The sequence below is a fragment of the Lepisma saccharinum genome, chromosome 22 (genome assembly GCF_977018435.1).
Source record: "Lepisma saccharinum chromosome 22, izLepSacc3.1, whole genome shotgun sequence".
In the NCBI taxonomy this organism is placed as follows: domain Eukaryota; kingdom Metazoa; phylum Arthropoda; class Insecta; order Zygentoma; family Lepismatidae; genus Lepisma; species Lepisma saccharinum.
In genome coordinates this window covers 48,967,965-48,994,041 of record NC_139250.1, presented here as the reverse complement: position 1 = coordinate 48,994,041, position 26,077 = coordinate 48,967,965, and the positions used below count along the sequence as shown (strand labels likewise).

Below are 26,077 nucleotides of genomic sequence, written 5' to 3'. Positions count from 1 at the left end.
GCAGTGCATGCCAAAATTTGCTGAATTATGTCATTTAATGTAATTTAAATTAAGTGGTGTTACTAAAAAGAAGATACACAGTCTGACAATTAAGCAATGATGTTATGTTTTCCACGTATGTATTCTGTCAGTAAATTAACGTGTTCATGTTGTAGTGCGTTCCATAACCTATAACCTGTCTACACCTCATGAACTTGCGGTTGCATACTCGGAATTATGCCGCCATGTCGTGAGGGAAGAGAAAGGGTGTCGTCACGTAATTAACATGTAGCAGCGAGTGAACATTGAGTTTCATTAAACATTCCGACACTACTTGTGGAAATAAACAGAGTTCATTTACATAACGACAAATCTCAGAATAGAAGTCTCTCAATTTACCCAAAGAGGCAAAAGAGAGCAAAGATTTACTAGCTTCACTGGCTTTTTCAAAACATGAAAGATAACACTGGGGAACAAAAAAAAGATTTTAATTTGCGGCATAAAGTTTAACAAGAGTTTCAGCACACAAAACAACTGTGATTGCCAATTGTATGATTGGTTCAGTTGAATTGACTCCAGTTATAAAAATAAACACACCATGGAAAATGTAGGAGATAAAATTACTCTACGCTTTTCTCGGTAATATCAAAATTTGAAAATGGGCTGAAATTCCTATAAGAAATTTATTTATTTATTTGTAAATTGTTGCTAGGCAACTTATGAAGCATTGCTAGGCAATATATCGGACACTCAACAAACCTTAAGGAAGAATACCAAAACATAAAAATTGGTTTTCGAAAAAAGTTGAATATGCTGAACATAAGTGTCTCGTGTGTGTGGATTTGAAGATGGTGTTTTTTTTACTAGGACAGCAAAGTGGGTACACAAAGTATTCCTGTTTCCTATGTTTGTGGGATAGTCGTGCTAGAGAAAAGCATTGGACGATAAGAGTTTGGCCCCCAAGGGAAAATATTAGTGGGAAAAGCTAATATCATTCATGGACCGCTGATAGATACGGACAAAATCATTCTTCCGCCACTGCATATTAAACTTGGGTTGATAAAACAGTTTGTCAAGGCCTTATATACAAGTGGCAATTGTTTCAAATACATATGCCACACTTTTCCAGGACTAAGTATTGAAAAATTGAAGGCAGGAATTTTTGACGGACCACCACAAATTCGTACACTTATAAATGATGCCAATTTTACAACTTACATGTCTTACATCGACTCTGAGGCCTGGCTGAGCTTTGTGTTTATCGTCAAAAACTTTTGGGGGAATCACAGAGCAGGAAAGTACCCCGATATAGTTGGAAATATGTTGAAAAAGTTTTAGAAATTGGGAGCTAATATGAGTGTGAAGATACATTTTCTACATAGCCACATTGACAGATTCCCTGAGAACGTTGGTGATTTTAGTGAAGAACAGGGAGAAAGGTTCCATCAGGATATAAGGATAATGGAAGAAAGGTACCAAGGACGGTGGAATCGCCACATGATGGCCGACTACTGTTGGAGCTTACAGAGGGATTGTCCTAAAAAAGCAATACAGCAGGAAATCGTATAGAAAACGTTCCACATAGTTTGTTACTTCATTGTGTACATATTTTCTTAATTATTTTGATCATAGGCCTATATAAATTTATTTTTATAATAATGATTGTAATCACAAAAATAAATATTAAATTGTTATTGGAAGTACATTTATATGTATGTCTTATGTTTCCGCCATTTTCGTTTAGTTGCATTTATTTCATAAATTAGAGCCAATTCAGGAAATATATTATTATATCATTATTCAGCAGCATGAAATTGCCCTAAATTAGCTCTCAAACAATGTGCCGCAATTTCACTGTTCCCCAGTGTAATTTGACTTACATTAACGAAGGTTTATGCCTGCAGTAACACAAGCCTTCCATCTGTCCCTATTTTGGGCAAGATCAATCCAATCTTTTCCATTCTTACCGATTCCCTTTAGTTATCTTAGGAGGTATTAAATCAATGTCAGGTTCATTGTTATTCTTTAGCCTTTTAATATAATCTTTAACTTCAGTCAAGTTATGTTCTGGAACAAAAGGTTCTCATGTGTGTACGTATTTCATTTACTTGTGATATATCTCCTACATGTATATTTAAAATGCCATTAAAGAAGTTCTGCCATCTATTTAAAATGTATCAGCTAAACATTCACAGTTTTTACGTACATTTTTAACTTTACATTAACACGTCTCAAATCGTCGTCTACTTCTCCGGTTACAGTAAGTTTGAGGCAGATATTATCTATAATTACAAGTTCGAAATAGTGTAAAAAAGACGAACAATGCGTGGGCATATTAGCTAAAGGGATGTCAATACCCTCAAAGAAATCGTCACAATAAATACAAAGATCTGTTAATTTTGGAGGCCTACTGCAATATACATAAATATTGTACAGTTCTACTACGTAAATAAAGCTCTAGAGCTAAATTTGTGGGTTTACTTACAATAACAACATGAACCACAATTGGTAACATAGAAACGTATTCTACGTTAACAATATAACGTTTGTTGACTAACACCATTAAGCCTTGTTTCCATGATTATGAAAAACTAAATATGCTGACCAAGGCAGTAATTTATTTTATTAAAAACATAAACTAAAAACGTAACGTTTCAACCTTCTAGCAAGGTCTTCATCAGACTCTGTATCAAGTACAGAAGTCTTCAAACGTTACGTTTAGTTTATGTTTTTAATAAACTAAATTACTGCCTTGGTCAGCATATTTAATTTTTCAAAATTTCTAACTGCGTGGAAAACATTATTTACGAACAATTGTACATTATCGTGGCTAGTGGTATTTTACAATTTATTTGCAATTTCAAAAAAGTTCTAACTTCTTAGTAATGAATGTGTTGTGGAAGACATTTAGTTCTTCAGAAACTCGAAGATTTTCCATTTTCTTTATGCTTCTGATTTTCTAAGTAATGGCTTCATGAACAAAACAACCAAGACATCTTCAATATGCCAGATATATTTTTGTCTTAGAGGATGAATTAGAAAGCCATATTCAAGATTTTTTCTGGGAAATATGCCTATATATATATATGGTGCATAATTTTTGCATTTTAAACATGAACAATTACAAGGGTTCCTTTTAGGTCTAATATGTTGTCACATAAACTAATCGAAACTGGACCTTCAAAATGAAATCTGAACAACTGCACAACCTCGACAAGGAAACGAATCCAGGACGCTTTGATCATAACATGATAGAATTAACAGATTTTTGTGAGTAGTAGTTCTATGATATTTGTATTAACAATTATTAAAGAGAAGCTCGACGATTCATTTCCTTAGGCCAAAATGTCACAAACATGGGAAATATTTGACCTATGATACTCTCGCTTCGTACCCGTCAGTAACATTATTACCAACAATCATTGTGTAAATCTTACTAACATGTGTTAGTTAATGTTATTTAAATTTGCAGATTTGTATCTGAAAAATATAAGAAATAGTTTTCTCTAACCCGAAGTTGAAAAATAATAATATTTACTATATTGTTCAAAATAACATTATTTCCTGCATTGCAAAAGAAAATATTATCATGAACATCAAGAGGGACTAAATGTATTTTAAGATTGAAAATTGCTTAGCTTTCTTGTAAGTTTGTTCATATCATAAAATATTAGACACATTTTATTGAGTCGGGAAAGATGGTTTAAATGCCATTTACAAAAACCTTATGCATTTGAATGTATATTCTAAATCTGATGAATTTAGACGTTCCCTTCAAAGTTTTATTACTTTATTCGCGTTTATAATGACTATATAATTGTCTTTGTGGGGGGGGGGGAGATTTTTGTACTGAGATATTTGGATCCTAGCATCCACAATTAAATTATAATTTGGATATCTTCAAGTGACTATTCGCATTTCAAATTATCCCTTGTGCCATCTGATGAGACATGTGAGACCTACTGTATCTAGGACACTATGCTGTTTTGAAGTCGTTCTAAACATGTGGAAAAATGCGAATGAGTCACTTCAACGGTTCGCTATTTGGCTGTAAATCTTTTTATGGGTCACAACGTGCAATATGTTTTCATGTTGTGTTTCCACCCCCGGGGAGTCAAGCAAATAAATAAGGAAAAACAGAATTGATTGACGGAAGACTGGCATGGGATATGACACTGTGTGAAGAATATACAAACCTTTTTTCCCGAAAAATCATGAAGCGTCTTCTCCAATGTCTTACGTATGGAATTTATAACAAATGCAAGTCGATCAGGCGTGAAGATTAAAATAGTTTGAGAATGAATTGATGTCCTAACCAGTAAAGGATGCACTTAGTTTTCTCTTGTTGATCGCTACCTCTACAATAATTTCCGGTGTCGTTCATAAACGTGTATCTTTCTACGAAGATTTTTAATGAAGAAAACGATTACAGCTTATATCTGTGTTAATACAGTATTTCTTTACTTTATGCTTTCATTTTAAAACCCAAGTGTGCAGTTCTTCGTGAATAGTACAGCAACAATCGGCCATCTCAGGTGAGCTTTAGGTCGAACTCACGCTCTCATTCTCCGATTCCTCGAGCAGGTCCACAGGTGAGCTGAGTAGCTCTATCATCCTGTCCATGAACCTCCTCCACGTGCGTTTACACATGTCGTCAGGGAACACGTGCTTCTTTTGCAAGAAGGAGAAGTACAAGTTGAAGAAATCCTAGGTAACAAACAACAAATACATATACAGTTGACCCTGCTTTATACGTAACTCAGTTCTGTGTAATTATGCTTTATACGTAAATTACTGTAAGTCCGGGCAAAATCTATTAAAAAAAGTGTTAATGAAACCTTAATTGTACATAATGTATTTATACGTAATTCGGTGCTATACGTACTAATTTCCATAAAATACAGTTGATTTATACGTAACCAAGCTACAACAATATCACAGACGTGACAGTTTTAAGTTGTTACTGGTTTGCCATGGACTACAGAAAGTAAGTGGAAACGTTACACCCTTGATCAGAAAGTAAAATCTATACTGGAAAAGGATGCTAATCAAAATAAAATTTAAAATTGAAAACGTTTCAAATTTAGGCATCGTTTATATCACAAGTTTGCAGATTCATTAATTTAAGATATCCTATTTTAGACGATTTATTAAAATTGTGTAGGAAATCTCTAAAGCTATATTGCCTACTGTAGTATTTCAGTGTGGATGTCTTCACTAATAAATTGGCAAATGTAATGTATTTAAAAATTAAATTTTTAGTTTTGTTACTTTACCACTTTATAACAGAAATAATCAGTACCTGCAGTATTTAATAATGATATGACATGGTATCTAAATCTAACTTGAAAGAAATGTTTAGTTATACGTATTATTTACTCTTCAAGTTGACATACGTAAAACACAGGTTCAACTGTATTTTAAACACACCAACAATATTCTTATTATACTTCTCAATAGCTCTCGAATTTCTGTTACTTCATATTCTTATCCAAGACTTTTCTTTATGTCCAAACACTTTCTAACTATCGTGAACAACAATGGATCTGGTTTTATTGATCGTACATATTAATACCGTTATCATATTTTAGCTCTAAGCAATATTTTGATCATAATATTTTTTAACATTTCACCAGATATTTCCATGTTTATGCTATAATGCAAACGAATATTTTGCACTTCATAATATTTTCTTAGAAATCTCTTAGAATTACCTTAAAGGAAACAAGTATATAGCCTTTTTGCACCTAAAATATTAATGTAATGTGTAATTTATCTCTTTTATGGTCAAAAACAAGTATAGAAAGGAAATTAGTTGCAAGAAAGAACGGATTTGTAAAATGCTTAATAAAGGGCATAGTAACTTTGTAATTTCTAATTTATGTTTTCACTTCTTAGATCATATTGTGGTTTTGTGATATTTTTGGAGCATGAATACATTTCTAAACCTTTTGGGTAATAGAAATCCGGACCTTAAGCTTCACAGTATTTTGAAGGCATCGTAAATGAAAATAACATAAATTAAACTACAACTTACGTATATTCAAATCTGTTATCTTACAGAATTTACAATCTGTTATTATTACCATTAATACTATTCACAGCATTAGTACATTATCTGCTTCTGCTAATACCAGTAGCGTGGTTAGACTTTATTTAAAGGGGTCTTGAAATTTGTGATTAGCCTTAGCTATCTTTCATATTCACACATTTCACGGCTAAATGATTGCTGAAGTATTAAGTCAAGAATTTCGAAAACGTTTGAATCTTTAATGCACGCCTTTGCATTTGAGTATATATATATCAGGGGCGTGCCGTGACCTTTCGTGATAGGCAAGCGATGGGTTAATTTTTCGTTTCGGTTAATTATAACAAATTCAAATATAATATAAGCCTACACACATCCCTACATACAATAATATTGTAATATAATTAAGCCTTGTTTCCATATTAAAACCAATAAGTTGCTGACCAAGTCAGTTTATTAAGATAAAAACACTTAACACGTAACGTTTCGACCCTGTATCAGGGTCTTCCTCAGACGAAGAACTAAACTAAAATGATGAAATATACTATACACAGAAAGATTACATACACATAGCAGGGTCACAAGCCACACAACAACAAATCAAGTTGACAGTCCTTATCTAGGAAGATTTCTCCAAAGGAATTAAACATATATCGGGCTTGAGTGTGTGAAGTGCATACATACCGTAAAATCAAATCTTGGCTGCGCGATTTATAAAGAAGAAAAACAGCCTCTCGATATAAACTTGTAAATTTAAAACATGAAGAAAAATTGATTTACTTGATATTTGAGAGCAACTGTAAATTAAATTACGTTCTTTTTTTAACCCTGCAAATAATAAACATCCTATTACCATAAAGTTTCGATGTTAAATAAACGGACGGGTTTCGGTTTCTTACTTATTTCTTATAAATAGCATACGACTGGTGATCACTGGCTAACTTGATAATGTAATTTGTTTTTTACTATAGAGTTTCAAACGTGAAATCGTACCGCGTTAGGTGGTGCTACGGATTCACAGAAAATTCTGGAAGTTAGCAACACTTGTGGCTCGTGTGGACGAATTCTTTCCAACACCCTCTGCCAAAGACAGATGCGGTCTTGGTGTTGCTTGCCCTCGGCCTCTTTTCTTCGTGATGGTGACCATGCAAGAACTGCATAAGTCACTCGAAAAGCGGGGAGAAAGGCGAGCAGTCCTCTTCTTCTAACGCGGTCATTCGTGCCGCATCGCCCAGCGTCGTCAAGGGTGCAGCCGGTTTATGTTTCAAGCCAATAGAACAGAAAATAGGGGAAATGAAAATTCTGCAATGTAAATATCTTATAGTAAATAAATTTTATTCTAATGTGTATAAAGGCATTGAGAAACACGAACTTAAGATATCAAAAGTGTTTTAAAAACAACGGAAGCGGCACTTGCCCTGCCTTTCCTTACCGCACGCTTCTGATATATATATATATATATATATATATATATATATATATATTGCTATTCAAAAAGCATAGATGTATTTTGATTGGAAAATGAAGTTATGACTGCTAGCTAGGAATCCGTAGCAAACCATTGCAATCAGTTTTTTTCAAGAAAAGAAAACATGTTTCAAGCTTCTCTGCGCAAGTATTTCATTCTCGCTGAATTTTAATCCTTATCAAATTTGAGCAGTATCCAGTTTAACTGTAGGGCAGCAACCAGATGGGATGTACGTAGATGCTGCTCAACGCTTGCTGGACAACGCCACATTATACGGTGACGTAGGTGTTCCTAAAATTTCACGTTTCACTGTTACCTTAGTGTCTCAAGATTTTTCCTCTGTGCTCAAATCATAATGTAGGCCCAACACTTGCAGCGATCAGTTAATGTGGTTTGGGTGCTTGCCCTAAGTTAAAAAGTAAACACATATATCAAATTCAGAAACATTTTACATTGAAAAAAGTACTAAATCAGCACATATGTGTAACAATCATATCATTCATTGGATATATTGGGAAATTTCGAAGCACTTCTATAAGCCAGCCACGGCGCCTCAGGGCAAACACTTTATAAACCACTGTGGTAATGCATCTCCCAGCTACCTGCTTGTAAATTTCAACTGAGCGGTGGGCTTAGACAGACTTGCACGGCGTAGCTAAAACCAACAATGTTCTATATGATACCAATGAAATATGTAATACTTGTATAATGTTAATTCAAAAATTAATTCATAATTACAGTATTGAACAATGAGTAATTTGTTTTGTTTTATTAGTAAATATGTCAACAACCCGACACCTGATATTAAAAGGAAATGGAGAATAAGAAGAAGAAGAAGAAGAAGAAATAATTCTACGATATACAGTCATGAACCCTGTCAAACATTTGCCTTTGCATTTTTAACATTTATGCCATGACCAAAATGCTACTGTGTAATGTGAGAAATCTTGTCACATTTGAGATGCCATGGCATATTTCGTGTCATTTCTCAAGGAGAAAATAGCTCCTATTTTAGTAGTGATCTCTACGTCACGGGTGCAGATTTAATGGCGGCCGAGTGAGATGTAAACGACGTATCACTTCACATTTTTAAAAGCCTATAACTATTCAACCATGTAACGGTATATTTTGTGCTTTTAAGCTGATTCTCAGCAACATACACAATATACACAACCATACATTTTTGAATCCTTGTCCCGAGGTTCAAAACTTGCAGTACCTGAAGTTCTGTGGATGCTAGCGTCTTGAGACAGCTCTCTTTAGATGAAAGTAATTATTCTATTGGGGGTTAGCGGTAGCTCGTAAGCTCTCGCTTGGCTGCATCTGCATACTGCAGGAGGTACCAGAATAAACTTAAATATATAAAACCCTTTATAAAATGGCAACTCTCATGATTCGGGTTACTATGACCTTAAGTCTGCATTGGCAAAGGATGGCATTAGAAAAGCATATTACCTGTCTCTCTTTAGAATCGTGGACCGAAGAGTTTCTATAGTAACTGTCACTTACTTGCTGAAGTTCGCCTCTCAAATTCTCACTCAGCTTCGCTGCACTCCACTTCCAAACAAGTTTCTGAAAGTCCGCATCCAGCCTCAATCTCTTTCAAAATCAAACTCACTCTCCTCTCTCCAAAACTCAAAAACTCCCTTCTTCTTACTCCCGATCCACTCTCCTGTTCTCTTCAAACCCCCAAGACCAACTCCCCTGTCTCTCCCGAGCCAGATCCAACTTGCCTTCCTCCTCATCAAAACTCCTCCCCTTTTTCTCTCTCATCAATTTTCCTTTGCAAATATTGGCGAATGCTTTTCGCTGAGCTGGTGCTGAAGTTAACACTTTCCTATACTTCCTGTCAGGCTGCCTAGCTACACGTAACTCGAAAATGAAAATGAGGGATACGTAACGGTATCCAGCTGGGCGATAAAAATTCCTTTGATTTTTTTTAAAACGTTTAGACAAGTTGCAGGTACAGTGCCGGTTATGCCAATGCAGTCCCTTAGAAGGTCTATTTATTTAGTGAAGAAAAATAAAAATACATTTCACATCAGTGAAAATGAACACTACAGACTAACTCTAAAACTAAAGGGGAGGGAAAAAAATGCAGTCAAAATTAGATTTGGTTGACAGGTGTCAAGTCGTAATCTAATTTGGACTATCGAAGATCAAGACAAAAGCTCTGTGGGAGCAAACTAAAATTAAAAGCCGAGATGGCAATCAAAAATGAGAAGTCCAATGCCATATTTCGTTCGTCTCTTGCATGAATGAAATGAACGCGTGCGTACTACAATATTTATGCTGAGCACGCATACATTGGCTTCCAAGAAATGTATATCAACTCGAGCTAAGCGGTAATGTCAGCTCGGGTCAGAGAACCATGAAAAAGATGTTGATACATCAAACACACACCACTGAACTCACTTGTCAGCTGAACTGACGTTAGAATGGCCAAAGCCATTAGTTGTGGCTCCACCCACTAAGCATGTGGGGGAGGGGCTAACACCAAAACACTAGGAATATGGGAGCAACTGCTCACGCCACAATAAATTGCAAGACAATTTGCACTAATATAAGAGGATCCTGGTGAATATATATTGTATCGAAGCACACGCAAGTTTCTCCGTCCATTGAATCTCTGTGAGAGAATAATATATGTATAGAAGATATAAGTACGATCTTCCAATAAAAATGAGAGAAAAAAAAGATTGTTGAAAATATATCATATTATAGTGAATAATGCTATAGTGCATTACGTATTAAAATACCAAAATTGTCCAACACCGTCCATTAAATATGAGTAGATATTTGAATACACACGTGACAAGTAAAAAAAAACAACTTAGTCCACTACAAATACATAATGAGTGGAATATTAAAATCAAATGTCCATTATATGTGTATATATATTGGTTATTAAAAAATTAATCCTACAGTCCTTGCTGTACGGCGTAAAAGTTTCTATGTAAGGTCCAGAATGTTCTGAAAACACACGAAAGAACTTGCGTGTAGTATCCACTGCATTCCATGGAGTCCGTGCAAAAGTGTTTGCAACTGCGAAAACCGGAAAGAGGGTGTCAAAATTTACATCCCAATCATCACGTGAGAATATCGGTCCTTTTGTAGCTTAAGGAACGAGAAGTGTTCATGATTGTACCACTGGATGTAAAATTCTGGGTGAGGGACGTTTGATGAGGGGTGGGGGGTAAATCTTGAAGATCGGCGGGTGAACAGAAGGAAGAAGCAGTTGGATTAATTTGTGCTGCTAACTGTACTGTAAAATTAATCATCCAGGGGAGAATGCTGTAGGTATGCTTGTCGGGTTGCATATGCCTGCACTCGAAGATGGTAACACACTTGTGGTGGGGACCGTACATGAAAGTAAAGCTGGTCTTGCTGCGTACGGGCGTCTGAATGGTAACCAAATCGAAGGATACTGAAGATGGGGTAAAATGTGTCATGTTTTCTTCTGGCCACTTGAAACTTGTAGACTGGGACACATGACGGGAAAAGTTTTCATCCGTTGCATCACTTTGAGCTGGAATGTAGTTCTGACTGGAGTTCCAGCGGAAATATAGACAGTACTTTTAGGAAAAGGGGGCGTGTATCCGCTGCATCTTGAGGGCCGGAGCGTAGAAATGGGAGAAAACTGAAGGTGTGCTCTGGTGGCTAGCACAAATCCCATCGGCCGACGGTCGCAGTGCAGTCCTGAGTTCGAGGAGGTAATGCGAAGTACTCGGCGGGTTTATGTATGCCGGGTGAAAACTGAAATTGATGACTCCACGAACTGAGAGGCGATGGTAAATGGAGCTGCTCTCTGAAGGTCGCCGGCGCGTAGAATTCCAATGTTGAAGGCGTCTCAGGTAATCTCTGCTATGCGATGTAGACGTCATGGAGATACGAGACATTATTAGGTGAGGATAGGAATGAGGTGGCCAATGAAAAAAAAGGAACAGGGAAAGGTTTCAAAATACAGTCTTTAAAATCACAATAACCCAGAGTATGCCATTCAAATAAAGATACAAAATCACTAAAAATGGGGCCTAATGTCAAATAAAATATAATAACTAATAATAAAAAGCAATAAAGAATGTAAATCAATTTTAAATAACTGATATGCTAAAGATGTGAAGGTTCACGATGTGAGACATTATTTTACCATTACGGGAGTGTAAACGTGGTGAAAATATTGATTGAAGGCTAACAAAATTGCAATAATTGCCTATAAATCTACAGAGGTGATAATAAACCAAAGTAAATGAGCGGAACCAAATTTTTTTGTCTTCAAATGTTAATTATGTAGGTGACGTAAAAGGAATTGAAGTGACGCAATAATGACGTAGGTACTAGTCGAAGAGAAATAAGTAAACAATTAGAAAAGGTAATTGAACATGCCTCATCTCATTTGTCGTGTCCATTTATTGACGAATATGAACAATCTCATCAGCAAAAATAAATTGTCAAGATACTTGTCATATCCATACTACATTATAGGCTATATCTGAATGCTTTATTTAAAGAACTCCAACAGTTCACCATTATTAGTACTGAATTTTTGTCTTAGATGTATGAAGATTTCGAAGTGCCAACTTGGAATTGATGTTTCGACGTCGAACGCTGGATCGAGTTATTATCCGAAGTGCAAGAAAGTCATGACGTCAGAATAACTCTAGGGGGGAAAATTCTTGGGTGGGGAAATTCTAAAAGGTAAGCATGCTGGAACATGCCCGGCTGTGAGAGCAATAGAGTCGCCGCTAGGCAACAGATTATGCGAAGTCAGGAAAAAGTAACGGGAGATGTATCGTTGCTCAGAGTCAGTTCCTTGGAAAAGGAGCGGAGTTAGCCATTGTGCATTGTCATACTGCAATCCTGTCATTGTATCAATTTTCATAGTTTGGCCGGAACTGTCCAAGGTTACTGGATGTATGCGAACGCTGAATCGCAGCCTTCGGAGTTTGCTGGAATTAACTGACGCCGGTAAAAGGGAATGGAGGAAATTAACTTGCAAGAAATGTGAGTCGCCGGGATGGGACGAAGCTTAACTAGAAATCTGGAGGGGAAAAGGAAAAAAAGGGGGGGGTAAATTCTTGGTTTGCAGCTCGGATTAATCGCGGCGCTCTGGACAGAAAGAAATAGTGGACGCGCAACATCCATGCGCCAAAGATCCAAGCGGGTGTCGTTACGTAACAAACGTGACTACACATTTGTGAATGTATCTTGTTCGAGTTCTATGCAACTTGATCATAACAATGATTCCGTATGAAATGAAATCGTTATCTGCTGGGTCATTCAGTCCTATGCTAATCTTGTATTTCAAACTTTTCTTTTACAGGCTTGGAGCACGGGAAACGAGAACACAATAAAATAATCGTATTAAGAAAATATATGGCAAACATCGCTATTATTAATACCTTTTGCAAAGGACATACGGATACTGAAACGCTGCGAAAAATATTTCCGAAAATGATAACACCTGAACTGACGGGAAATTAAGATATAATATTATATTTACTAACAAACTATGCAAAGTGAAAAAGGTTGCAATCCTTTTTGGACCACTTAGTGCGCTGAATTCTCTTTAATTAGGCGTGATATGAGCTCTATATTGACATATTTAAAATTATATCGTAGCTATGCGTTTCCTATTCTTTTATATTAATGCAAATTACAACTATTCTCTTTGGAACTAAATATATGTAGGGTGGGTGGGCAAGAAGGGAAAAAATAAAATGCCTTAATTATGTGAATATAGTTCAGCCATTACTAGTATTATATCACACGAAGGGTCAAGAAAACATTTTGTTCACGGGTCTCTATTAAAATATGCTTTACATATTTATATATACGTAACATTTACTAAAGTCTTTATTCAGACTGGACATTATCGCCATTCTGCCGATAGCAGAAGGTACTTTCACCAGTTATTTGGGATCCCTGGGTAACTGGAGAAAATGGTATTCACTGAGCGCATTTACATATTATTTTGTATTTTTCACCATTTCTTCATTATGTGTAGTTACTTAATAAATCTCACTGTATCAATGCGCATTTCATAAACTTCTAACGTCGCCCTGTGAACTCCACACTCTTCCGCCTGACTAGTGTGCATAATTGGCAAATAAATTTAGTAAATTACATCCATGTGTTTAATAACCAATAAATATTCACATATAAAATTAATACTTTTCGTAAAATCGCCCAAATAGCTGTTGCCTGTTATTCGTGTCCTTGTGATGGACAGAGATGAATGTTACAAAACCTCTGTGACTGCTAAAACGCGTTCTCTTGTGTTAGTGGTTGCTCAATTTCCTACGTATTCTCCGCTTGTTTAGGGTCTGACTGAATGTAAACACTATGAGGTCTTAAGGCGGAAGGCGTACACGATTCTGCTTTATTAATTCTAAATATAGGTACAAATTCGCAAAACTTTAACATTATTTAATGAAAATTGATAATCAATTTTACCTTAATTTAAACAATCTCTAACGTGTATCTGTTATTCAGTGAGTAAGTGATTAACGTCGTGATTAGGTAAGCACACGAAACCAAATTGGTTAATTAACGCTAAGGAACGTTGATATTGATGAATGCCATAACTCGAAATATAAATATCATAATTGGGCTTAAAGTTTCAACAGCAGATATAATATAAATACACATGAAATTTTAGGTATTAAAATTTGTCATGAGCTATAAAATGAATGCGTAGGAGGAATATTCAACTGTCCATCAAAGCAATAGTTCAGAGAGGGTAAAAAATATAACATCAACAAAAAATATCTCGCTAACATGTGAGAAACATCCGCGCCGTGCTCTCTTAATTGTGTCCAGTTAAATCATTATAAGTTGGCTTTGCCTAACTTTTGGGTGCTTGAAACAGAAATATATATATATAATATATGTACGTACTGATTCATCTCAGTAAAGCCTTTTCATTGGCTTAAAACATCTTACACTCTGCCCTAGCAGACTGCTTTATTTATCTATATATGCGCTTTATTCACCATTATTCATTTCTCGGCCTATTTATGCATATGACTAAAGCACCTTTTCTTTCTAAACCAGAATCCACTAATTAATCGAGCGGTTTATACTCTGAACTAATGGTAGCGTCACTCTAACTACGTACGACCGGCGTACAGTAGCGGACATAATTGCTGCTTCATTGCCAGAAGTATAATAAGCGTTTCATTTCTTCACATGTCAACACATAGTTAGATAAAAACAATTTAGTCCTTAATTAAGGTAACGTAAGGCAAAACGACTGACTCGTGAATTCCTCGACTATCTCTTGAAGCTAAGCATCCTTCTTATGGAGATAGGAGCATTGTGTCATTACGAATATAAATGAGTCGACCGCGGAACCTTGTTCGTTCCCAAAACCACATTTATTTAAAATTAATATCCTCTTGGCAATAATCTGAACAGTTTAAGCTCATGCATTTTTGATCATCGACAAGTTACGGTCAGCTTTGAACGAAAATAAATTTTAACTTTAAAGAACTTTAATTAATAAACAACAAAAAAAAATGACTCAGCATACTCGCTGCTGGACTCAGTGAATACATAGTACAAATTAGTCGGAGTCAAGACTAAATTATTTTCCTCCTTAGCGATAATCTTACTATTAACTTTTAGTTAAGGATATAATTAATTAAAAGACGTGAAAGGTAAAACTGAAACATGAACTGAGCAAAATTATCGCGAACATAAAATGTAAAAAAAATAGTTCACATAATTTCTGTAGCTTACTGCACTGTTATATCACTTATCACATAAATCACGTACAAAAGTAATGTAAAAAAAATCATTCTAAATTTTGCGTCAAAGGATCATCAAATTTGAATGTGTACTTTTCAAAAGTAGATTAAATCCTGGAAATGATGAAAAGTTTCCAGATGGGAGATCTGTCATAGGCAGGGTACCGGATCCGCGAGCGAACCACAGCGTTACCAGGAGCGAAGCGATAGGGAAACGTCCAAGGACGTCCCTGGGCCGGCCGAATTTTTGGCAAAATGGGCCTCCCTAAAGTCCGACAACACCTTCCGCGACGCGGAATGACGGACGCTCCCGATACAATAGTGCCACCCGACGCGGACAACCGCGACGAAGCTAGTGCGCTGGGCTGCACCCAGATCGCCCGCGGCTATGGAAGAAAACATTCTATTTTCTTTTCCTCCTCATTGTATTGCGCTTGACTGCAGCGGTGATTAGCCTATCAGGGTGGGAAGTGACTCAAATTTCAACATCTTACATAACTAAGATTCGTATCGTCGCTGCCAATTTCTATATAAGACTTTCACGTTCACCAATGTAAGTTTAGATAGCTCCAATACGTGCAATTTGAAATAACATTAGTTACCGTTGATAGTGCACTAATTACTCTAATTTGGAAGAAAGGGTGAATCTCCTGTTGTTAAAGGGGTTCGCTGTTGACTGTTATTTCACACATTTTCATCACATCCCTTTGTGTCAAAAGAAAAGCCAAATCGTTGGGTTAGGGAGGGGGCTAAATGACGTTAAGTTTCATCACATTTTGTATAGAAATTGATGAAATTCCGCACCTGCACCACGTCTTGTGACACAGGTGAACAGAAGGAAGGTTCGGTGATCAAACCTGGAGCCGTTTAGATGAAAGTAATTATTCTATTGGGGGTTAGCGGTAGCTCGTAAGCTCTCGCTTGGCTGCATCTGCATACTGCAGGAGGTACCAGAATAAACTTAAATATATAAAACCCTTTATAAAATGGCAACTCTCATGATTCGGGTTACTATGACCTTAAGTCTGCATTGGCAAAGGATGGCATTAGAAAAGCATATTACCTGTCTCTCTTTAGAATCGTGGACCGAAGAGTTTCTATAGTAACTGTCACTTGCTTGCTGAAGTTCGCCTCTCAAATTCTCACTCAGCTTCGCTGCACTCCACTTCCAAACAAGTTTCTGAAAGTCCGCATCCAGCCTCAATCTCTTTCAAAATCAAACTCACTCTCCTCTCTCCAAAACTCAAAAACTCCCTTCTTCTTACTCCCGATCCACTCTCCTGTTCTCTTCAAACCCCCAAGACCAACTCCCCTGTCTCTCCCGAGCCAGATCCAACTTGCCTTCCTCCTCATCAAAACTCCTCCCCTTTTTCTCTCTCATCAATTTTCCTTTGCAAATATTGGCGAATGCTTTTCGCTGAGCTGGTGCTGAAGTTAACACTTTCCTATACTTCCTGTCAGGCTGCCTAGCTACACGTAACTCGAAAATGAAAATGAGGGATACGTAACGCTAGTTTAGGCAATAGACACGTACCTCTTCAAATTACAACTTAACGCCCATTTCCTTTTAGATATATATAGGTTTATTCATATTATATTTACAGAAGTTAATTCTTGGCCGTTATTCGCAAAATTACATTCCGGTGTACCCTGTCGCCCCCTCCCGAAGAGAGTGTGTAGACTCGCGTAGCCACTGGCTCCACGAGTAAAAAAAAAATATAACCCTCAGTACCAAAAAAGGTGGCTGAAGGTATGTGTGTTGTGTACCCGGTTTCCCACATGAAATAAACTATTGTAATAATGTGAAAAGAGCAAGTGTGTGTATTAAAAGAAAGAAAGTTAACATCCCCGCCGTCGGTTCACATAATAAGGAAAGAAAGCTCGCCCAGCCGCTCCCCTCAGAGAAAAAGATACCTCTTACATTGCTGTACTCCGCCAAACATCTGAGGCCGACTGCTCCCCTGCCCTTCCTATTTATAGGCCCCGCTAATGACCTAAACCGTTACTGGAAACTTACCGCTCCCCAACGGCCAAGAACCCAAAAGTACAGGAATACATAGCCATATACAATTTATAACATAAAAAAGGATCCAGTAATGATCATATCATTACATAGTCCCCCCTTCCTGAAGAGAGAAAAATCAAAGTTCTGTAACCTAGAAAGATAATAATAATATACACAAAGCACTAGTCCGCGGTTTCTGTTCACTACAAACACACTTTCATTAGATCACACGACACTGACAGTCAATGTTCACTCTAATTTTGTCCACAAGTGTACTTCGAGATCCGCGATCTTCCCTCAGCACTGGAGCTGGTTAACACACGTCGATTCTTACCCACTCAGCATCTCTTCCATACTTACTCCTGGACCAATGAGAGACAGTCTCCTGGAAATCCATCCAAGTCACCAAGGCTGCTGGTTCGACTCACGGCAACGCCACCGAATTGCGGCTTCTCGACGAAATTACACGGTCAAAGAATACGCACTAACTTTGCGTTACTTTCGCGATGAAATTGACTGCGGAATGACAATTTTGTATGAGTACTGTATGAGGTAAGTGATAGAGAAAATAAGTGAAAGATAGAATAAAGAAAAGATAGATAAATCCCTATATACAATATTTACAAAAAATCCCCTTTCGAAATTAGACTAGAATATGGTTCTCAGCTTGTAACGCATCCGGGATATATCTTCGTCTTGCTCCTCTTGCCGAAGTTACGTGCGCTCTCTTTGCTGAATTGGATTCGGCTACTTTCCTTGCAAAGTCAGCTGGCGAAGAATAAGGCTTTAACTGGTCACTGTTGGCTCTCAATATTCTTCCGTCCCCGCTGTGTTTTATTTTGAAAGTATTTGCCGAAGTTTGCTCCACAATTGCGTGTGATCCAGAGGACTTCCCCGAGAATTTACTGGTTACTCTGCGGGCCTCACCAGAGATAGGATGTTCCTTAAGCCAAGCTTTATCCCCCACCTGAGACGTGCATTTGCGGCGTTTCCTATCACAAGCTTTCTTCTTGGCGTCTTCCATCCTGAATTTCGTTTCCTCCTTACTTGACATGATATCTTGCTTCTTATTCCTGTCATCTTTTAATACGCAGCATGGCTGGCATGACTTACAATACTGGATAACGTCTTTAGTTAGGCCTATCCAAGTGTATTCCTTCTTAACCTTCGCTAACGTTTTTAATCTCCCAGGATGACAAACGAATGCATTATCATGCAACGACACGAGAATTTGTGAACGTAGAGAAGTAGGTGCCCATATTTTCCCTTTTCCCTTCTCTTTGCACTTTTCCGTAGGCAAATTTCTCCTAAGAATTCCCTCGTTGTCGAAGTACGAAGATTTGGCCTGGGTCTTCACCTTTTCCCTGTACTTCTTCGTTCCTTCCACCTCCTCATTCCTTGTAGCCCTCGCTACGTCAGCAAGAAATTTGTCTTTCATTTGCTCAGAAATGAGGGAGGCTGTGTCCAGAAGCCTACGTGGCTCCTCAGAATTGTTTTCTTCATTTCCCTCAGTGGCAGAGAATGGAAACAATGAAGAATCTTCTTTTCTTTACTTCCAGAGATACGAACCACATGCAGTTTTGTGCTCCGAAGCAAATTTTCCCTCTGTTGCTTCCTCATTTGCTTCGCACTTTCCTCAGTACACAAAGCGCTGAAATCTGCAACTGATTTCTGCACAGTGTCAGTCGAACATTCGACACGGACAATCATGTCCTCAGTTTCGGGGTGTGGTTTGCAATTTCCCATCGTCGTGGTTACTTCAGCTCCAGTTTCATTTCTTTCCATCGTCGCAGTCATCGTCGCGGTTAGCCCAGCTCTAGCTTCCACAGTCGACGTCCTCCCCTGCTGCGAGAACGGAAGCCTCTTTCCCACTTCCCTCTTCTCCGCAGAAAATAAATGAATGACGTTACTGTCCTCAAAACTGTAGCCTCCCTGCTTCAAATGTAGCGATATGCCGGCCTTCCTTATGAACCCACGACCTGCGATGAATCCCGTGAAACAATTCCGCAGAACGACGAATTTATGATTAAATTTAATCCCATTCAAATGTACAGTAAGATACATTTCCCCACATGATTGTACAGAGCCTACTGCCAAAGAAATATTAATACGTTTATTGTTAATCTTATTTCCTTGTTTTTCCAGTTCTCTTGCGATCTCAACAGACACGGTGCTCACAGACGCACCAGAATCCAAATATAGCGTGAAGTCCTTTCCCTGAACCTTACAGGTGACTAACGGTTTTTTGTCGCCAGAAGTGAAATTTCTGCAGTTACGTATTTCCCTATTCCTCCCCCTGTTTTGCTTTCCTTCTACGTGTGCAAGAACCGGAGTTATCTGTTCTGGTCTAACGGTATCTTTAGAGACGGCACAGGTGGCGCCCTTTTGCTGACCATCATACCCTCTTCTCCTCGCCGGTTCTTCTGCTCTCGACGGGGTTCCAATATTCCAGGAAAGGCTCAAGCGGTTGAAAAGACCCGGATTTATGGCACTCATTGATACTTCTGTTCCCACGCGGCCGAAAGTGTTCATTGTCCCCGCGGCTGCTAATTGCCTTGTGCCACTCGCTGAAGTCGGCATGGCAGACAGATGCGGCGAACTGTTGTCCCTCAGTTCTGGACAATAGTACAGGGCTTCTGAATACAATCTCTTTTGAATGTCCATAGCGCGAATCTCCAGATCTTTCAAGGTTGCAAAGGTTCTATCGTACAGGTGCGTTCTGAATTTAGGATGGGAAAATTTCAAAACGTGCTGAATGACCTCGTCTTCTGTCCCCCGTTTCTCCCTCATTGCAAAAAGCTTCATGGTGTGTTGAATAAATGCAAGAAGAGACTGGTCTGGTGACTGGTAATTGTTCTGAATGATCCTTGCTATTTCCGAGTCGTAATCGACACTAAAGAATTCTTCCAAGAACGCCTTCTCAAATTCCCTAAAAGTGCCGAATGGTCTCGAAAATCTGAACCAATCTGCAGCGATTTCCTTCAGCGAAAGCGGCAAGATTCTATCTAAGAGAAAAGTATCCCCAATTTCCATGATTTCCTGATAATTGCGTAATTCATACAAATAATCGTGTGGGCTTAAATCGCCGACGTTTCCCTTAAAGATCGGAATGTTAATGTTGCTTTTTTCCAAGATTTTGCTCATTTTCTCCTCGCCCGTCCTTGCCGAAGTTCCTTGCGTACGGTTTAGAGAAATTCTCTCAAGTTCCCCAACAATATCTTCCTCAGGCCTTCCTTCCAAGTTCGCATTGCCTAGCAACTTGCTAATGAGCTCCCTGTCTATTTGAATTGCCATTTTGTCTTCTATTATTTTCTTTCCACTTCACAATAACCAATGCCTTCAGTACTTATCGCAAAAAAATATCCCGGCTGAGCCCCCAGTATGTAACGGTATATTTTGTGCTTTTAAGCTGATTCTCAGCAACATACACAATATACACAACCATACATTTTTGAATCCTTGTCCCGAGGTTCAAAACTTGCAGTACCTGAAGTTCTGTGGATGCTAGTTTAGGCAATAGACACGTACCTCTTCAAATTACAACTTAACGCCCATTTCCTTTTAGATATATATAGGTTTATTCATATTATATTTACAGAAGTTAATTCTTGGCCGTTATTCGCAAAATTACATTCCGGTGTACCCTGTCGCCCCCTCCCGAAGAGAGTGTGTAGACTCGCGTAGCCACTGGCTCCACGAGTAAAAAAAAAATATAACCCTCAGTACCAAAAAAGGTGGCTGAAGGTATGTGTGTTGTGTACCCGGTTTCCCACATGAAATAAACTATTGTAATAATGTGAAAAGAGCAAGTGTGTGTATTAAAAGAAAGAAAGTTAACATCCCCGCCGTCGGTTCACATAATAAGGAAAGAAAGCTCGCCCAGCCGCTCCCCTCAGAGAAAAAGATACCTCTTACATTGCTGTACTCCGCCAAACATCTGAGGCCGACTGCTCCCCTGCCCTTCCTATTTATAGGCCCCGCTAATGACCTAAACCGTTACTGGAAACTTACCGCTCCCCAACGGCCAAGAACCCAAAAGTACAGGAATACATAGCCATATACAATTTATAACATAAAAAAGGATCCAGTAATGATCATATCATTACATAGTCCCCCCTTCCTGAAGAGAGAAAAATCAAAGTTCTGTAACCTAGAAAGATAATAATAATATACACAAAGCACTAGTCCGCGGTTTCTGTTCACTACAAACACACTTTCATTAGATCACACGACACTGACAGTCAATGTTCACTCTAATTTTGTCCACAAGTGTACTTCGAGATCCGCGATCTTCCCTCAGCACTGGAGCTGGTTAACACACGTCGATTCTTACCCACTCAGCATCTCTTCCATACTTACTCCTGGACCAATGAGAGACAGTCTCCTGGAAATCCATCCAAGTCACCAAGGCTGCTGGTTCGACTCACGGCAACGCCACCGAATTGCGGCTTCTCGACGAAATTACACGGTCAAAGAATACGCACTAACTTTGCGTTACTTTCGCGATGAAATTGACTGCGGAATGACAATTTTGTATGAGTACTGTATGAGGTAAGTGATAGAGAAAATAAGTGAAAGATAGAATAAAGAAAAGATAGATAAATCCCTATATACAATATTTACAAAAAATCCCCTTTCGAAATTAGACTAGAATATGGTTCTCAGCTTGTAACGCATCCGGGATATATCTTCGTCTTGCTCCTCCTGCCGAAGTTACGTGCGCTCTCTTTGCTGAATTGGATTCGGCTACTTTCCTTGCAAAGTCAGGTGGCGAAGAATAAGGCTTTAACTGGTCACTGTTGGCTCTCAATATTCTTCCGTCCCCGCTGTGTTTTATTTTGAAAGTATTTGCCGAAGTTTGCTCCACAATTGCGTGTGATCCAGAGGACTTCCCCGAGAATTTACTGGTTACTCTGCGGGCCTCACCAGAGATAGGATGTTCCTTAAGCCAAGCTTTATCCCCCACCTGAGACGTGCATTTGCGGCGTTTCCTATCACAAGCTTTCTTCTTGGCGTCTTCCATCCTGAATTTCGTTTCCTCCTTACTTGACATGATATCTTGCTTCTTATTCCTGTCATCTTTTAATACGCAGCATGGCTGGCACGACTTACAATACTGGATAACGTCTTTAGTTAGGCCTATCCAAGTGTATTCCTTCTTAACCTTCGCTAACGTTTTTAATCTCCCAGGATGACAAACGAATGCATTATCATGCAACGACACGAGAATTTGTGAACGTAGAGAAGTAGGTGCCCATATTTTCCCTTTTCCCTTCTCTTTGCACTTTTCCGTAGGCAAATTTCTCCTAAGAATTCCCTCGTTGTCGAAGTACGAAGATTTGGCCTGGGTCTTCACCTTTTCCCTGTACTTCTTCGTTCCTTCCACCTCCTCATTCCTTGTAGCCCTCGCTACGTCAGCAAGAAACTTGTCTTTCATTTGCTCAGAAATGAGGGAGGCTGTGTCCAGAAGCCTACGTGGCTCCTCAGAATTGTTTTCTTCATTTCCCTCAGTGGCAGAGAATGGAAACAATGAAGAATCTTCCATTTCTTTACTTCCAGAGATACGAACCACGGGCAGTTTTGTGCTCCGAAGCAAATTTTCCCTCTGTTGCTTCCTCATTTGCTTCGCACTTTCCTCAGTACACAAAGCGCTGAAATCTGCAACTGATTTCTGCACAGTGTCAGTCGAACATTCGACACGGACAATCATGTCCTCAGTTTCGGGGTGTGGTTTGCAATTTCCCATCGTCGCGGTTGCTTCAGCTCCAGTTTCATTTCTTTCCATCGTCGCAGTCATCGTCCCGGTTAGCCCAGCTCTAGCTTCCACAGTCGACGTCCTCCCCTGCTGCGAGAACGGAAGCCTCTTTCCCACTTCCCTCTTCTCCGCAGAAAATAAATGAATGACGTTACTGTCCTCAAAACTGTAGCCTCCCTGCTTCAAATGTAGCGATATGCCGGCCTTCCTTATGAACCCACGACCTGCGATGAATCCCGTGAAACAATTCCGCAGAACGACGAATTTATGATTAAATTTAATCCCATTCAAATGTACAGTAAGATACATTTCCCCACATGATTGTACAGAGCCTACTGCCAAAGAAATATTAATACGTTTATTGTTAATCTTATTTCCTTGTTTTTCCAGTTCTCTTGCGATCTCAACAGACACGGTGCTCACAGACGCACCAGAATCCAAATATAGCGTGAAGTCCTTTCCCTGAACCTTACAGGTGACTAACGGTTTTTTGTCGCCAGAAGTGAAATTTCTGCAGTTACGTATTTCCCTATTCCTCCCCCTGTTTTGCTTTCCTTCTACGTGTGCAAGAACCGGAGTTATCTGTTCTGGTCTAACGGTATCTTTAGAGACGGCACAGGTGGCGCCCTTTTGCTGACCATCATACCCTCTTCTCCTCGCCGGTTCTTCTGCTCTCGACGGGGTTCCAATATTCCAGGAAAGGCTCAAGCGGTTGAAAAGACCCGGATTTATGGCACTCATTGATACTTCTGTTCCCACGCGGCCGAAAGTGTTCATTGTCCCCGCGGCTGCTAATTGCCTTGTGCCACTCGCTGAAGTCGGCATGGCAGACAGATGCGGCGAACTGTTGTCCCTCAGTTCTGGACAATAGTACAGGGCTTCTGAATACAATCTCTTTTGAATGTCCATAGCGCGAATCTCCAGATCTTTCAAGGTTGCAAAGGTTCTATCGTACAGGTGCGTTCTGAATTTAGGATGGGAAAATTTCAAAACGTGCTGAATGACCTCGTCTTCTGTCCCCCGTTTCTCCCTCATTGCAAAAAGCTTCATGGTGTGTTGAATAAATGCAAGAAGAGACTGGTCTGGTGACTGGTAATTGTTCTGAATGATCCTTGCTATTTCCGAGTCGTAATCGACACTAAAGAATTCTTCCAATAACGCCTTCTCAAATTCCCTAAAAGTGCCGAATGGTCTCGAAAATCTGAACCAATCTGCAGCGATTTCCTTCAGCGAAAGCGGCAAGATTCTATCTAAGAGAAAAGTATCCCCAATTTCCATGATTTCCTGATAATTGCGTAATTCATACAAATAATCGTGTGGGCTTAAATCGCCGACGTTTCCCTTAAAGATCGGAATGTTAATGTTGCTTTTTTCCAAGATTTTGCTCATTTTCTCCTCGCCCGTCCTTGCCGAAGTTCCTTGCGTACGGTTTAGAGAAAGTCTCTCAAGTTCCCCAACAATATCTTCCTCAGGCCTTCCTTCCAAGTTCGCATTGCCTAGCAACTTGCTAATGAGCTCCCTGTCTATTTGAATTGCCATTTTGTCTTCTATTATTTTCTTTCCACTTCACAATAACCAATGCCTTCAGTACTTATCACAAAAAAATATCCCGGCTGAGCCCCCAGTATGTAACGGTATATTTTGTGCTTTTAAGCTGATTCTCAGCAACATACACAATATACACAACCATACATTTTTGAATCCTTGTCCCGAGGTTCAAAACTTGCAGTACCTGAAGTTCTGTGGATGCTAGTTTAGGCAATAGACACGTACCTCTTCAAATTACAACTTAACGCCCATTTCCTTTTAGATATATATAGGTTTATTCATATTATATTTACAGAAGTTAATTCTTGGCCGTTATTCGCAAAATTACATTCCGGTGTACCCTGTCGCCCCCTCCCGAAGAGAGTGTGTAGACTCGCGTAGCCACTGGCTCCACGAGTAAAAAAAAAATATAACCCTCAGTACCAAAAAAGGTGGCTGAAGGTATGTGTGTTGTGTACCCGGTTTCCCACATGAAATAAACTATTGTAATAATGTGAAAAGAGCAAGTGTGTGTATTAAAAGAAAGAAAGTTAACATCCCCGCCGTCGGTTCACATAATAAGGAAAGAAAGCTCGCCCAGCCGCTCCCCTCAGAGAAAAAGATACCTCTTACATTGCTGTACTCCGCCAAACATCTGAGGCCGACTGCTCCCCTGCCCTTCCTATTTATAGGCCCCGCTAATGACCTAAACCGTTACTGGAAACTTACCGCTCCCCAACGGCCAAGAACCCAAAAGTACAGGAATACATAGCCATATACAATTTATAACATAAAAAAGGATCCAGTAATGATCGCATCATTACAACCAAGAGGAATAACGTTTCCTAATAAAAGGTGTGAGATACAAATGAACATACTTTATATAGTATACAGCCCACGTTTGGAGGCGTAATTAATTGCTTCAATTGTCACCACCGGACACTGGCTTATCTCGTATGCCTTTCGTGCTGTATATATTATTCAACGTGCAGGCTTGGCATCGGAATGTTAAATATTATCCGTGTTTACCGGAATGTTACAGAAATGCTTCCGTGTAAAGTATTGTAAGCTAAATGCTATAAGATTTTGGGAAGCATTTATGCTAAACACATAAACATAAATGCTTCCCCCTAAAACGGGGCTAAGGCCTGCTTTAGACGAAAGCATTTCCCTTAGCATTTATCTTAACGTTTATGCTACCGTCTAAAGTGAGAAATTTTCTGGCACTTATATTCCATAGCGTCTTTCATGGTTTTTCTCAAGGATAGTAAGTAAAAAGTAAAGCGTTCCCCTGTGCATAACACCACGCCATGAAGGCGTATAGAGGGTAACGCCCCACACTTTCTTGATCCGGTCGTGAGTGGGGGTGATGTGTTCAGCATCACGCCCCTGACCGCCTTTACCCCCCAGGGTTTCCCCCAGGTACCCATGTTATTCGACGCTGTGTGGGCGCCGGGGAAACTTCCACCGTTATAAAAGTTCCCGGATTTGAACCGGCCGGGGATCGAACCCGGGACCTTTAGCATGGGAGTCAGACGCGTTACCGACTGAGCCACCACGGCCA

At 39.0% G+C, this 26,077-nt stretch overlaps 1 protein-coding gene across 1 annotated transcript in view; it reads right to left on the bottom strand.

Annotated features, from left to right (window-relative positions):
• Window positions 1-4,498: 4,498 nt before the first annotated feature.
• The window catches only part of LOC146004860 (uncharacterized), a 48,284-nt gene continuing 26,705 nt past the window's right edge, over window positions 4,499-26,077 (bottom strand). Inside the window, exon 4 of the mRNA XM_083143886.1 lies at window positions 4,499-4,686. Within this exon, the coding sequence (XP_083000012.1) occupies window positions 4,522-4,686 (165 nt within the window). The 3' untranslated portion in view covers window positions 4,499-4,521. The remainder of the gene's footprint in view (window positions 4,687-26,077) is intronic.